This window comes from Perca fluviatilis, chromosome 2, assembly GCF_010015445.1.
Source record: "Perca fluviatilis chromosome 2, GENO_Pfluv_1.0, whole genome shotgun sequence".
In the NCBI taxonomy this organism is placed as follows: Eukaryota; Metazoa; Chordata; class Actinopteri; order Perciformes; family Percidae; genus Perca; species Perca fluviatilis.
Window position 1 is genome coordinate 19,701,198 of NC_053113.1, and position 16,533 is coordinate 19,717,730.

General features: G+C 42.4%; 1 protein-coding gene across 1 annotated transcript; it reads right to left on the bottom strand.

Moving 5' to 3' along the window:
• Positions 1–29: 29 nt before the first annotated feature.
• On the bottom strand, positions 30–16,110 carry fbxo46 (F-box protein 46). Its single transcript, XM_039779212.1, has 3 exons — positions 15,686–16,110; positions 3,674–4,303; positions 30–3,582 (listed from the first exon to the last, which is right to left on the bottom strand). Exons 2-3 carry the CDS (start codon positions 4,154–4,156, stop codon positions 1,783–1,785), a joined length of 2,283 nt encoding a protein of 760 aa, XP_039635146.1. The 5' UTR covers positions 4,157–4,303; positions 15,686–16,110; the 3' UTR covers positions 30–1,782.
• Between the last annotated feature and the right edge of the window lie 423 nt (positions 16,111–16,533).

Sequence of the window (16,533 nt, forward strand, 5' to 3'; positions counted from 1 at the left end):
TCATCACACAGACCAGGTAGAGATTCAGATTTCCAGTTTTAATCATCACTTCTGTTTTTATTTAAGCAGATATTTCCCATTAGCACTGTACATGTCTGGAACCTACAGAGTTCTCCCATGAATACCCAACCATCTTCCCACCTCCATGCAGAGTTTCAGCATCATTCATCACATCAGTCCAATCTGTCAGCTTGCAGGGGTGGGTGAGTTTAACAGCAAGGGGAGATTTTTCCAAGAATGATGAGTCACCAGGCACTGTTCATCTTACACTCCCACACAAAGAGTTATGGGCGGATCCAGTAGAGCTGGATGGAGTCTATTGAACATCTGATATCTAGCCACTTTCAGGGTCCTGTGCAACTCCCAATACTCTTGATCATCTGTGAGGTATCCGACGCCTCAGTCTCCTGCAGGGTGGGTAAGAGGTAGGGGGCTTTTAAGGCTGGAAGCTGGTGTAGAGAGTGTCTGCGGTAGTTGGTTTCAACCGCTTTGAAGCATGAATGACTGCTTTGGCAAACACTGCCCTCTGCCGAATCGGAGGAAAGGAAGAGAGCTGGGGAGTGGGGTTAAAACAAAGATGGAGCATTTAAAAAATACATCTTTGCAGGTAGAGTAGGGTGACAAACTGATACAGGGAGAACACAGTCCTCAAGAATAAAAGCAAATACAACAGCAAACATTCTCTGACACGCCAATAAAACAGCCAAACAAAAAAAAGGCAAACAAGCAAGTCAATCAAACCATACAAAGTGACATCAGGCCTTTCCAAAGTGACATCAAGTTTCTCTTTTTAATCCCATTCAATCCCACTGGTCTTAATCAATAAAGTCCATCTCCCATAATTCTCTGTAAACCAGAAAGTACTCAGTGGCTCCTCTTTATGGCTGGTCAGCAAGGTTAGGGTCCACTCTAAAACAATACCAGTGGCCAGTGAGACTGGCTAGTATGGTGAGACTGTGCCTGTCATTAACCAATGGTATGGCTAGTTCAGAAATAGGTCAGTGACACAGGCAATGATTTCAGCAGCATCATCAGGGGACTAATCAACATAGTACAACATTACAGCACATTCAGAGAAATAGAAACGCATGGCGCGGGACAGGTACGACTGGCATCTTGTACAACGGAAAATCAAGTTTGCTTTATACAATCACATTTCTTTAGCAACGCTTAACATTCCACCACTGAAAACTTTTACATCTGTTGGACTCGGTACAGCTTATTCCTTGAAGCACCATTGTACAGCTAACATGGAAGTTTGTGATGCAACATAGAAGTACTGGGAACAGTAAGGAGGCTCTAGGGCAATACATTTCTATGAGTCACTTTATGAATGCTAATCTCAATCAAATACACTGCAAAGTTTTCACATGAATTACCTAACAGCCATGTACGGAGTTAGACAGAAACCCGAATGATTAAGAGGCAGAAAGAGGGCTGACTGACAGCAGCAGGAGGGGACCCCAACCCTGGTATGCAAACTTTTAAAAGGTGCCACTCTGGAGGACAGTACGGGGAGAGAGGGATTCTGTAGGGCTTGAAAAAAGGCAAGGAGAGTGACACATCTCTCTTCCTTCTTTCTCTCTCAACTTCCCTCCACTGAGGGCAAGTACGAGAAAGGAGTGCTGGAGCAAAGAAAAACAAAAACAGTCTTGGAGTGCTGATTCTTCCTTGTAATCCTCTTTTGTCCTGTTCGTTCTCTAAACAGAGATGATAGGGAGCAAGAACGAGGTAAGCAGGAGGAGATGAGAGTTGGCATGTGTGAGGTGTAGTCTTTCCTCTCTACCTGGCCTCCTCCCTCCTGTCCTCCCTCCTGGTGCGAATGGGCTGCGAGCCATCAGCAGGCTGCTGGACCCAGTTGTTATCATGGAGCCCAACACGGCAGCCCGGTGTGTCCTTGTCTGTACGCCGGCAGCACATCCAGTAGGAACGTCCATAAGGCAGGTCGTGGTGGTAAGGTTTGGGGTGCCATCGGCACAGGGAAACGTCCCCGCGCTCATATTGTCGCTTACACTGCTTGCAGGGGTCATCCCTGTAGAGAGGGTCTTGATTCCAGCGTGAATCCACTGCCCGCACCCCATATGTCTCAATCAACACCTTGAAGTAGTGGCAGGTGCACTTGAGGGCTGCCAGTGAGCGTGTCGGCAGGTAGCTGAAGATGTTGACCATGATGTGATCAGGCAGCAGCAGCATGTACTGGCGCGGCTCAAGGAGGCGCTGAATCTGAAAGCGGATCTCCAGGAAGTCATGGGACACGTGGCGGTAGAGGCGACACAGTGAAGGATCTGAACAGTCCTCTCCAACGCTGGGAGAATTTGGTCGAGTTGCCCGCTCCCCTGAGCCCCCTGCCACCCCTGCCCCAGGGCCATTGTTGTTGGCACAGTCCAAAGAGCAAATTCCTGACCCACTGCCCGTTCCTTTTACATCCTCCTCTGGGCCCCGAGGGGGCTGAAGGAAGAAGAGTTGTCCAGGAGGGGGATCATCTGATGAAGGGTCAGTGGAGCTCCCTACACCCCCACCACTAGGCATAGCGAAGCACACCGTTTCCTCCTGCACATTCTCTGTACTGTCTTTGCCATAAAACACACATTGGTCCACAGCACCTGTCACCACCACCTCCACATGGAAGCCAGTCACTCGCTCCCTACACACACCCACAGCTTTCTTCTCCTCCTGGGTTGGGTCTGGGCTGCCACATGCCTGCCTGTCTGGGTGATGGAGGTCTCCATCTGGTTTGGGGGCAGCAGTTGTGGCGGCAAGCAGCAGACTACTGGGGTCTCTAGATGAGGGGCTGACAAGCTGGTAGAGGTCACAGGTGATTTTCTCTTTGGCCCTGGCCGCTGCCTGGTTACCCCCACTACCACAGCTCATAAACATACAGCGTGACCTGCCAGCTGGCTCCAACTGAGACCGTGGATCCAGATTTGACACTCTGAAAGCTATTCTAACCTCACCATGACTGTGACTAGGGGGTGGAGGAGGGGTTACAACACCGGACTCCCCTCCTCTCCTATGCTCCCGTTCTCGGTCTTGTTTAGAAGAGTCTGTTCCAGGACCAGCGCCCAGATGGAACTGATTCTCCTGGTTCTGGGACTCAAAGTGTGCTATGGCCTGGGCTACCCTCAATGACTCCTGCTGCTCCTCCAGCTCCTGGTCTATCTGGATGGGAGATGATGACTCCTGGTCCTCTTTGGAGGGCTGGCCATTTGAACTGTCTGACACAAACACAATAGGAGTAGGGTCTGACACCGTGCCCCGGAGTAGAGTGTGCTGGTGTGTGGTAAGGCCCGGACTGTGAGTGGTATTAGGGGGCTGATGGTGGTGTTGATTCCCATGAACAGCCACAATTCCTTGGAGGGCCATGGCTGTCCTCTGCTCAACCAAGGCAACCATCTCTGCCACCGACAGAAGGTCTGTCTCATTCACTCCTCCTAAAGGTGGCTCATCAGGGATAGGAGGCGCAAGGGAGGAGTCATGGCTGAGGTTTGGCTCTGAGGCTTGGGAGCGTGTTGGAGGGTCATAGGATGAGCATCTTCTTCGTCTTTTGGCTTTACTGCAGTCAGTTGCCCAGTTACCTTTAACCTGCAGAGAAGGACCATCATTTATATTTAGTTAAAAAATTAACCAAATCGAACAAAAATGTCAAAATGCTAATTATTTTTCAGCTCTTTACCTTCATAGCGCTGGGTCTGGGCTGGCCTGCTCCACTGAACTGGTGTGCAACAAAGAATGCTATCTTCTCCTTGGTGTTGCCTGGTTTAATAACATACCAGGTGTCTAACAGCACCCGACCATCTTCCATCTGGGACCCGGAAGAGGGTGGTGGGGAAGGGGCTGAAGAGGGTGGAGGGGCCTGGCTCTGCGTCAGGGAGCTGGGGGCAAGCTCAGGTTCGGGTGGAGTGTTCTCTGAGCCCACATCCTTCTCTTCTGCATTCTCCTCCTGCACACCCACTATCATCCCTCCATCTTCACTTCCATCCACAGTCCTTCTGGCACCCGGAGAGGGCTCAGCCTTGCAGAGGGAGGGTGCCCCTGTCCAACCACCGCCGCCTCCCCCACTGCCCCCTGAGCCTGGGCTCCTAGCTTTGTTCTGGGAGTAGGTGCCAAAGGGGCGTGGGCACCACAGGCGGATGTGGGAGAAGGTGTCTCGGTCCATCAGGATGCGGACCCCCGGGGCATATCTGCATCTACGCTGGCCAGCAAACACCCAGAGCCAGAGCTCTCATTGTCGGCTCCCTGTCACAGCGCCAACCTGATGGGCACTGTCTGTCATCAAAGTCACCAGCAACACTGGGCATACAACCTGCATTAAATAGAAAGGAAAGAAAGAAAAAAAAAAAAAGAGATAAAAGGCACGGTGAAAACAGAGTTTGTGTCTCTAGAGCAACCATGCTCATCAGAGCCGGAATCAGTTCAGATAATCAATGAACAGTTGAGGCTGTATTGACTTATTGCCTCAAGGTACAATTCAGGCAGGGTGTTAACACTGTACACCAGCAGCCAGGCCACTAGACTGGAGAGAATAGAACTATCATCATACTATTAACTGAACTAGTCACAACTGGCCGGCCTCTTACTTTGGCCAAACTCAAATTACATTTGCTACATTGTACTATGATCATCTCCCCACTTCGGAGCCTTTAAATCAAATTAAAGGGATTCCATTTCAGGTTTGGTGTCTGCAGCTTGCAGATGAAAGGGAAGAAAGATGGAACACAAAAGCTCCAAATGGACTCTCCTCTCTTTCCCTCTGCTCCTCTCCTGCATCTCAGTGCTTCAAAGAGGACTTAATAGGAGGCAACACAGGGAGGAGCATGCAGGCATATGCTGGACCTATTTTTAGCAAACAGCAGGAGGGGGTGGGTAGTAGTGAGACTGCTGTAGCTGTCCTACCCGCCTCACCCCTTTCTCCCTGCCAAAGAGACTATGCTACAGGCTAGGGGGTGGAGGGAGCCTGTAGTCCAACCAGCGTGCTTCCGCAGCTATGCCAGCTGTTGGGGCTGCCAGGAACGTGCCGGCTTACTTAAGGAGAGGAACAAGTGGCAATGAAGCAACATGTTTGGCTCAAACATGAGCCAAACTTGATCTGAAGGCCTCCTCTGCATCCCAGAACAGCCTGAACGCAAAGTTACACCTCATCTCTCAGTGCTGAGCTGCTTCCTTTAAGATTACCCTTTAGACATTACATTTTTTAGACACCTTGGTTGAAACTGGACTGTACGTTTATTTTTCATATAAAGTTTTAACTAAATCTACTCTGTGCAATTTCCCACTGACCATCAAAATTATAGTTTTGCTGGTCCAGACAAAAGCCCAAAAAACTGGCTATACTAAAATAGTATGATGGTATGAATGATGATACTTACAATATCTTCACTCCCAGGTTAATACACAACATCTTGCTTACACCAAGTATAACCACATAGATGCATACAATATGATTGACCAGTCACTGCAGCCTTCAAGTAGTGTAATATAAATTATGTTCAATTCTTTGAATGTCAGACCATGTGTTGACGAGCACAACATCCAGAGGAAACAGATCATGTGATAAAGGTTTTATTAGTATTGAATTTATTTAACCCTATATGTACATGAACAAAATTAATGCATCAAGTCCTTTACTTTCACTATAAATGGCAACAAACAATTCAGTCCCATCTTTCTTTCTGTTGTGTCACTCTTAACCTCTACAGATCCACACATCTCCAGTGAGAATTTCATAAGAAAACTCTCCATGTAATGGATCTTTGACTGACTCGTCCTCTTATGCAGTGTTACATTTACAGATTGCCTGGCACGTATTGGGGTGTGGCAGCAACCTGACAAAAGTTGTCTGCATTATTGGCAGGTAGCCAACAATTAAGACTGGCTCAGCTTGATGTATATCTGCAACAAAATAGCAAGAGCCTAAAATAAAATTGGCTTCAACAGCACTTGTACTGTGAAAAACATTTTCAGGTATTACAGCTAGGAATAATGCCAATACAAGTTCAAACACGGTGTGTTTTACAATACAAGCTAGTATTGCAGCACTTGAAATTTCCACAGTCAGAGCTCAAACTATTTTTTTTACATAACAAAGTTTAAGAGGTTATTTTGCAAATACATTTGTTAAAGATGGTTTCTCTCTTGATGACACAGTAGCCTTCTTTCCATTTTAGCCACCTGACTTCTTCAATCCACAGGCTTTAAAACAGGTAATTGTTGTGTTTGTCTGCGTGACACACTGAATGGGTAGTGCTATGTACATTTGGACTAATGGCATGGCTCAGAGAGGTGCAAAAAGCAAACACCGCCCACACAGTGTGGTGAACCAATTCAAATACTTCCTCAATAATCACACAGCAACAACTCCGCTAAGAGCAGGCAGATTACACCACTGTGAACCTTTTTTTCTGTTCTATTTCCCCTTTCTCTCCATGTCTACTTATGATTCTCTCTCTTCAACCACTTTGATTCTCTACCTCCTTTCCATCCACTCCTCTTTTCCCCTCCCTTCACTGCATCATGCAATCCATCTCTCATAACAGATTGGATGGTATTATACAAGGGGCCAGAAGAGAGACGCTCTGTCCACTGCAGTGCTTCAGCACACACAAAAAATAAATAAATAAATAAATAAATAACACATGAAAACACAAACCCGCATGCATCCTATCAACCACCTTAACACACTACAGATCAGAATTATCAGTTCTCACTTTCCCGTGAATGTAGTATGTTTGGGAGAGGGGCCGTGTCCACAGTCGAGCAGAGACATCTGAAAACACTGTTTACATCAAAAATAATCAAAATCTAAAAATGACTTGCGTTAACACTAGCATTTTTTTAAATTGTCCTCCATCTACACGTAAACTCATATATATATATATATATATATATATATATATATATATATATATATATATATATATATATATATATATATAAACTATCTATCTATCTATCTATCTATCTATCTATCTATCTATCTATCTATCTATCTATATATGAAGTTCGTTTGTTTAATATTTGTTTATTAATAATATTTTGACCATTTTGTGAAAAAAAATGCCTTTTTTTCACAAAAGCGACTAGTGACAAATCTGTTGACTTTCTGTAGAAAAGACAGCAACTTTCTGTAAAATAAAAAAGATTTGCCAGTATTGTCCAGCGAGCACGCAATGTATTTCTCTCCTGTGGCCGCCGAAACAGTCACCTTTCTCTTCTGTTCTGTGACTGAGGAGCAGCCCCGCCCCCCCCTCCCCTCTGTGCTCTCTCTTCATGTGCAGCAGCACTGAGCAGGCAGGTAGGAAGGGGAGAAGGGACAGGGTGCGGCGCCGGTGTAGGTAGGAGAGACAGCGGAACGCGACGGGAGAAAGATGCCGCTGAGCTGGCCTGGCCCTGGGCCAGATGATATTCGAATAACGAAGTTCGGATAGATGGATAGATAGATAGATAGATATCTTCCTCCTCCTCTGTGGGTTAGCAAGCAACAAAAATGTACAGTGCAGCCAACATTTTTGGCAAGGAGTGAGAGTCACAGCCAGGTTACTGCGGTTCTCAGCAGGTTAAAACTCCATTCTGTCAACTCCTGCTCTTTATTTATAATGAGCAGGAACTCTGTATTTATAGTATGTTTCAATACAACTTAACACACAATTTAACGGTTGCTGTCATCATTGCATAGTTTTCGGTTTCTGTTGTCAGATTTCTGTATATCTGTCTCCCCCCCCAACCGGTCAAGGAAGAAGGCCGCCCACTGAGAGCCAGGGTCTGCCTGAGGTGTCCTGAGATCATTTATGTTGTGACTGGACATTGAACTGTAACAATTCAAAATTTTGCTGTACAATTAATTGTCTCAGAAATAATTGAGATTAACAATATAATTGTCTCTTTCAGTCAAATTATGAATGAATCCCAGGATACGTCTGTTAGTTATATCACCGTCATGTGACCCAGATAATGTATAGAACACAAATACACAGCCTATAAAGTAGACAACGCCTTTATATTATCATGTTTTAACAGTTTCCCACCTTGCCATTTTTGTTGCTGTGAATGTGTTTACGGTCAAGTGCCAACAACTAACAATTGAAATAATGATAAAAATATATAGTCCGTATAGTCAATCAGTAATATAATTACAATTTGGCATATCTAAACAAAATCAACAATTACCATTCATGCGCCTTAAGACCTTAGCTAATGTTAGCAATTAATTGCATTCAAACAAAGAAACAGTGATTAAGTAATTTACAATTAGACAATTATGTAATTGCTACAGGCCTAACTCAACACTATAAATAAAATTGAATTGAATAGATGATGGCGATTCATAAACCCCCCACCTCCACAATGACCCAGGCGAACAGCATTGAAAATTTCAAAAGACGAAATCACTGTTTAATGCTAGAGACGTCATCTGACAATATAAACAAATACATTTGAAATTAAAAATCAATGCTGTGGGCGCCCGGATAGCTCAGTTGGTAGACCGGGGCACCCATATAGAGTTTTACTCCTTGATGCAGCCGGGTTCGAATCCGACCTGCGGCCCTTTGCTGCATGTCATTTTTTTTTTTAAATGCATGTAAAAGATGCATTTCTGAAAAGACTTAATAGTGCCTTCCATTTACTAGTGATGTTACCCGTGAACCCCCTGCTTCGAGGCATGTATCGAAGAAATGAACCAATTTGGAATGAAGCTTTGTATCGGAGCTCGATTCGTTTTGTGATAATCATGTGACCAGTGACGTCCGAAGCTTCGTTTCACACACACCCACGTGACTGCTTCGAAGTTGAATTAGTTTTAGCTTTAAAATTAGTGCGACACAGGGCGCGTGCTTGTGGGTTGTTGCAGTAGGAGAGTCAACAGAGTTAGTGAATATAGAGAGATTATTATAGCGAGTATTATAGCAAATATAGTTTATTGGAGGCAAGTTTATAGCATGTTGACAGTTTTGTGCACAACACAAGCATCTGTCATTTGTACGTGCTGGCCTGTAATATTCTGTGTACACCTGCCTCCTCTGTGCCATGTGAGCGGGTTTTTTTCTAAAGCTGGTGAAGTGGTCAGTAAGAAAAGAAATTGGCTCAATAAAAATTACATTTGATGTCTATTCCCACAAACATTTGTCACCAACGCCAATAATATCCCCCTGACCTGACCACGAGCACTGTTATTCTTCATAAGCACCACCACTTTTTGTTAACTGTCACAAGCACTTTCACTGTCCCAAAGTATGTCCTTGCCACTGTCAAAGCACTGCCCCAATCAACTGACTCATACAATTTCTATAATCACCACACTGGCAGTAGACTACATGTCAGACTGTTAGATTGCTCATATAGTGTACGCCTTCTGCACTGTCTATCTCACCCTTTTGGCTGAGGAGACACTAGCTATGTTTCCATCGACCCGTTTTTATCAGAATTAAGTGATATCGAATGAAAAATGCCTTATGGAAACAGTAAAATCCGACTGAATTTCACGAATATCGACTCAAATGAAATACGTTCGGTCTCATCGGATTTTCTCTTGATGGATATACGGCTTATGCGATAAACGCTGATGGAAACGTTATTTGCCGAATAAATAATGAATTGCGATTAAGTTTTAGGTCATTTTATGGTTGCAACCCGCAATAAAACGAAGAAGTTTCAGTTCATTTCCGCCCACTATTTCCGCTCTGTTTGCAAAACAAAAACAGATGTAAGTGGACAAACGAGGAGACGAGATACTTTTTTAATTTACCAGAAAAATATAACAGCTATTTTAGATAGCAAAAATCTAAGAAACGCCATCATTTATCAGGAGCTCGGCGAGAAAATGACCAACAGTTACGACAGGGACATTAAACGAACTTGAAAGAAAAGCTTAACGTGGTTTAATGTATCTAAACAACGATCAATCATCACCAGATTTATCATGGTTATATCTTGTCATGAACACTTAAGCCTGTCAAAAAAACAAAATCGAAATCCAACGATTATAGAAGTTATCTCACGTTAATATTTTCTTCATCAGTGGCCGTATTAATATTATTAATATGGCGAGGAAAAAGCTTAACGTGGTTTAATGTACCTAAACAATGATCAATCATCACCAAATTTCTCTCTCATATTACCCATCATATCCACGGAAAACTGTCAAATAATCTAACCCAAAGTCCAATTATTATGGACGTTATCGGACATAAAGCGTTTCTGCTTCAGGGCAGCGGAGCGGCTGGGAGTTGACTCTCCACGGTTCTCATTGGCTTTATAAGTCCTAATGTGAAAAAGCTTAACATGGTTTAATGTAACACCTATCGATCATCACCCAAAAATCCTCTTCTATATTGCTCATCATAACCACTTAAAAACGGTCAAATCTAACCCAATGTCCAAATATTATGGACGTTATCTGACACATTAACGTGAGATAACTTATAATCGTTGGATTTCGATTTAGTTTTTTGACAGGCTTAAGTGTTCATGACAAGATATGACCATGATACTGGTGATGACTGATCGTTGTTTAGATATTAAACCATGTTAAGCTTTTTCACGTTAAGCGTTTTAGAATGTCCCTTACGACAAGCCTTGGGACGTCCTGCGGAGTAAATGGAAGGCGCTCAAACAGCGACACACGGCTCAAAAAAGAGAGTTGTCTCGCAGTGGTGCCGGAGGGAAAATAAAAAGGCAAGTTCCACCTTTTTGATGAGCTGGATCAGATCCTCAGCCAAAGGTCCATCGGAGCTTAGGCTATAGCTTGGCTTCTAATATTAACAACTACTTTTGTCTAGCAAAACTTTGTTCGCAAAAGTTCACTTGAATCTTGTGCGATTCAGTTCAGAAATGAATGGAAACACCATAAAATGTCTCAAATAAATTCGATATACCAATTTAATCGCAAAACAGCATGTGACGTCATTACGCACAGGTTTTTATTCGCTTTAAAGCTGTTGGATGGAAACACACTTTCACCAGCTTTATTCGCATGAGTTTTTTTTACTGAACTTCAGATAATTCGATTGACAAGTGGATGGAAACTTAGCTACTGTTGCTCTAGGCTACGTACTCAATATAAGCCATTGTTAGCAATACCAGTTGATAACCCAGTTTTTTGTGCATACAAACAGCGTAACAAGTCAGAATCTAAAATATTTTTATAATACTTTTTAATGTGTGATTGTGTAAAGGTGTTCATGAGATAGATACCAACCTTTCGTGAACTTGTGAATTTCGCCAGCCGTCTTCTCTCCTTATGGAGACAGACGCTGTGTGCACAGTGGGATCGATGGTGTTTTTTAAGCCTCCAACGTCACCTTACAGGCACTAACCCTCACCGTAACCTTAAACATAACCATTGCCGCGGTGCCTGTAAGGTGACGTTTGGGGGCTTAAAAAACCCAACGCCGCACGGTGGGAGGAGCTGTGTGTGTATGTGAGCGAGACACAAGTGACAGAGAGACGGAGGAGAGCAGGGAAAGTAAATGCAGAAGAACGTATTTTAAATAGCGTTTAAAAAATTTTTTTTTATTATAATAATAACGAAACGCAATGTGTGGCGGCCGGTGTTGATAGTGAGGCGGACCGCCACACAATAGTCTATGTGTGGGAAACACTGTGGTGTGTGGATTGTGTGAATAGGATGCACTTCATACAAGATCTGGCAACTGGTCAACTTTAGACAAACATATTGGTCCAATTATTTATAAAGGAGTTTGGGCCATGCACATTATGGGAGTTTCCCGGGAGAAAACCGGGAGGGGTCTGGGAGATAGGGCTACAAAACGGGAGAAACCCGGTAAAAACGGGAGTGTTGGCAGCTATGGTTGATACAGGGGGCAGCCATGTTGGCTTTTGAACTTGGGCTACTGCGAGGTTGTCCGAGTTCCAAGATCGGAAATCCGAGGTCAGGGGGCGTGTTTCCGACTTCCGAGTTCAGAGTACAAATGGAACGCACTATAACATACACTGTCCTATCCAGTATCTCACATCCAGATACAGCTGAAGTGTCATCTCTCATTCCGTTTTCAGTACTCCACATTACTCCCCAACAGTCGGTTTAAGTTAGTACTAAGCTACTTTAACTTTTTTATCTTAAATTTGAAACAGTTCCTGCAAATGAAGGCTTGGGTTTGGTTTTAAGCTTTCTGCATCAACCTAATCCTTCAAATCCTGTCCAAGCGCATTGGCAGCCAGCAATACCACAGCAACACTACAGTGCCAGGGACTGCATTAGGTTCCCAGTCAACTGTTTGACAAATTAACTGTCAAAAGAGAATGATGATTTTCTAAATGTTTTACTTAACCTTTAACTACTTCCAAAAACATACAGTGCATACATTATGCGGTTCTAAATGTAGGCAGGAGTTAGGACATGTAACACTTGCTACTCTATCACAGTATGTAGTGATGGTGCTACTGAACATTTACAACAGAAGGTATACTGATTGAATAGGTCAAATCATTTAACAGACTTGTCTGTCTAAAATGAAAAAAAGGGCAGTGTTAAGTGGACCAGACCAGACACAGCAGCTCTGTTATTTAACCTGCATGTAGGTTGCATGTAGCATGGACAATATGTCAATAATTCAGAGTACATAATTCCTCCTCGGTCTGGAAGTCTTTAAAAGAAATTAAATACAAAAATGGCTTACTCACTGTTACACAATACAATTGCACAATACTCACTACGTAGCTGCACACAACACATATACACAAATGTTAAAAAAAGGTTCTGATGTGTTCATAAATGACTAGTCTGCTGTTTGCATAGTGAGAGATTGGCAGGTTTTGTCCCATTACATTGAAACTAAATTTCTGTTGGACTGGGTCATTTCCCTATACCCCATATAAATCAGGAGCAGTTTGGCATGTACTCTCACCAGGATAATGATTTCACTGTGGTAGGTGTGTGCAGTTTAGAACATAAAAGTGTACCACATCCCCATTAAATGCTAATTTAAGATTTAACAAGTTGGATTAGCTAAAGGAGCACAGATTTCAAAGCTGGTGACTTAATAGTTTGTGGGTTTTTTTCCCCCCTTACCTATCAGCCTATAAGTCTAAGGCTACCTGCACTCTTTTTCACAGCTTTACAGCCAGAAATACAGCTGACAAATGATAATACAGAAGCATGCCAAAAGGTCTTAGCTCAATCTCCCTCTCTGCATAGGGGCCTGTGAAGACAATGCAACAGAAGCACAGCCAGCAGAACAGCTTTGCTGCAAACTGTCAACAGAACAATAGAGCTGAGTGCATCCCTCCAGTCTGCTCAGGAACATTATTACATTGAGAGGACACCTAGGAAGAGTGGCTGACTGACCTACAGAGCTGTCTGTGCATTTGTCTGAGCATCGATGCCATTTGTGGTGTAACATTGTCACAAGTTAAGACTTTATTGCAAGCTTTGATACTACAATCCTAAAGGCCACTGTGTCAACACCGTGTATTACCTCATTTGAACATCTGACAATAGGAGGGCAAATCATGCATTTTCTAACAATAGCACATAGGGCTGTGCAATTAATTGAAATTGTAATGGCGATTACGATTTCGGCTCCTATTGATCACAAAAACAGAATGACTGAAAAACTATTATTTTGCACATTAGGTTTTGCAAGTAAACTCTTATGTTGTCTTGTGTTCTGAATGAAAAGAAAATGTTCAAATGGGAAAAGTGTTAAAGTAAATTTGAAAATTCTATTAGTTTTCACTCTTGATTTGTTTAACTTTTTCACTGTTTTTAGGTTCAATAATTGGATCAATATCAATATGGAATATCAAATATAAGTCAATGAGTAATTTCGTGATTATTCGTGATTTCAATACTGACCAAAATAATCGCGATTATAATTTGTTCCATAAATTGAGCAGCCCTAATATCACATCAGACAGTACTTTATGTGGAAGTGGGCTAATTTAAGCCCAACAAAACTGCTAATTTTATAGCAATGGATAAGCAAAGATGAACAAGTCAAGAGTAAAATCTGTTTTTGGGACAGTAGCATATTATCATCTTACGGTATTGTTGCAATAAACTGTTCCCTGGTGCCACACTCAATGTCCTACTGGAAAACACATATTGCAACAATAATGTGAGATCCTAACATGCTACTTTCCCAAAAACAGATTTAGACTTGTTCATCTTGGCTTATCCATTTTTAAACATCTCCTTACACCAACCAAGTTGTGCCATACAATGCATCAATAAGTTTGTTAGTGTATGCATTATCAAAACTCTCAATATGTAGTCTTTACTGCAATTAAAATTTCTTAGTCGAAAACGCAGGCCTAAAAGTAAATTGACTATTACTTTTCCTGGTTATAACCATACAGAACTGGCTGAAATTAAGTTAACTTCTCCAGTGATAACCAACAAGTGTGGCGTCACAGACAACAAAAAACAACAGCAACAATACTCATCTGATTGTTCTTTTTTCATGGAAAAAACATTCCGTCCATGCTTTTATCTTCAGTGGACTCGACTACTGTAACGGTGTCTTTTCAAGTCTTCTTTAAAAGAAATGGATTAGACAGCTGCAGCTGATTCAGAACGCTCCTGATGGAGTCCTAACTAAGACCAAGAAAGTGGATCACATCACACTAATTCTGAGGTCTTTACACTGGCTTCCTCTCTCTCAAAGAAAGTATTTCAAAATATACTGTTGGTTTAAAAAGCACTGAATGGTTTAGGGCCAAAATACATCTCTGATCTTCTGCTACATTATGAATCATCCGGACCTCTCAGGTCATCTGGGACAGGTCTGCTTTCTGTCCCCAGAGTCAGAACTAAACATGGAGCTCAGTTTTTATGTACCGCATATCTGGAACAAACTCCCAGAAAACTGCATGTCCGCTTAAGAGCTGGGCGACATTGAGAAATTCAAATATCACAATACCTTTGACCAAATACTTCAATATCAATACTGCTATGATATTTTAGGGTTGAGATTCGTGATAAATAATCAGAATAGTCTGGTAAGGTCAGAAAATTACATCACTTTACTGTAAAACCAGGAAAAGACAACACTTTTGCCATATTACATATCCAAAATCTAAGACGATATCATGTCTCATATCACAATAAATATAATATCAATATATTTCCCAGCTCTAGTCCGCTGCAACTCTGTTTTTAAATCAAGGCATTGTAGTTTTCTGTTTGACACAGCCTTTTATTAAATCCAGTAATAGTTCATTTCCTACGCTGCACCGTAACGGTTATTCTCGTATTTGTGTTCTATTTGAGCTTGCTGTTATTTTCTATTCTCTTTAATTAATGTTTTTATTGTTTTATAATTGCGCTTTACTGTTTTATGTATAGCACTTTGAATTGACTTGTTGCTGAAATTTGCTATATAAAACAAAGTTGCCTTGCCTTAATTGTAGCAATCACCTTTGACCGTCTGATGGAACGTAACGTAGCTTAACGTCCTAGTAAAATGTCCAGCGCCTTATTGGTCAAGTAGAACCTAGTATGTAGCTAGGTCATTCTATTAATATTTAACATTAACTAGACCTCAGCTAAGCTTCCAGTGACTTCAATGGTTTATTAATGAGTTGTTGCAAACCGTAAATAAACCCGTCATTAGCTACGAGCTGGCTAACTGCATAGCACAACTTACCTGCATAATAACATGACAGAGCTTGCTAGCAGGCTAACAAGATAAAAAAAAAACTTAACGTTGTATTTTGCTAGCTTACTCACCGTAGCAGCGTTAATCTCCACAGCCAACCTTCTTGACTTGTATACGGTCGATGACAAGTGTTTCCCACTGTATTTCCCTCTAAACAAACCAGTTTTTCTAGTGAAATACAGGTGACACGAGTTAACTATCCGTGTCCACGTAGCTAAGCTAGCTCACTCGCTGGCTAACATCGACATTAGCCAGCAGCTATTTTCTATTATCAACCTTGTCTTGTTGATGGCTGCTATCGAGGCTTGTGTGCCTGTCAGTCCTCTGAACAAAGTCTATCTGACCGTACGCCTTGTTAGGACTCTAAGCATTCGCTCTCCCACTATCTATTTAGAAGTGACACAAGCTTTTACGGTATGTTCTCGGGGATACCAAAATAATCAGTGTCAAAACGACAGGAGGAGGAAGGCCATCTTGTTGACAAGCAGCTGCATAAGGCCCACAGCCAATAGCAATGCAGAGTCGGTGGTGTGCCCATATATGGCGTCTGCACAGCTCCCTCCCTCTACTGCCTCCTGCTCCTGCTCCCCCCACACTCACTACACTGGACCACAAAGCGCAACATCAAAAGGTCACTGTGTCAAAGACAGGTGGAAAAATCCATATACCTATAAGGCACATTACGACACTGATAGTATTTGCAAAATGCTCGCTGAATCAGAATGAGATGTATTGCCAATTAAGTCAGTTTTATGATTTTTACTTGCATGGAATTTGCCTTTGTGAGTTTGGTGCATTCAATAAACATATGAAAATGGAATAAGTACTAGCCTAACAGTTGAGAACATAAATATAGAATAGAAATATTACAATAAAATAAATATGTAAAAGACACTACAAAAAATATAAAGGCAAAATA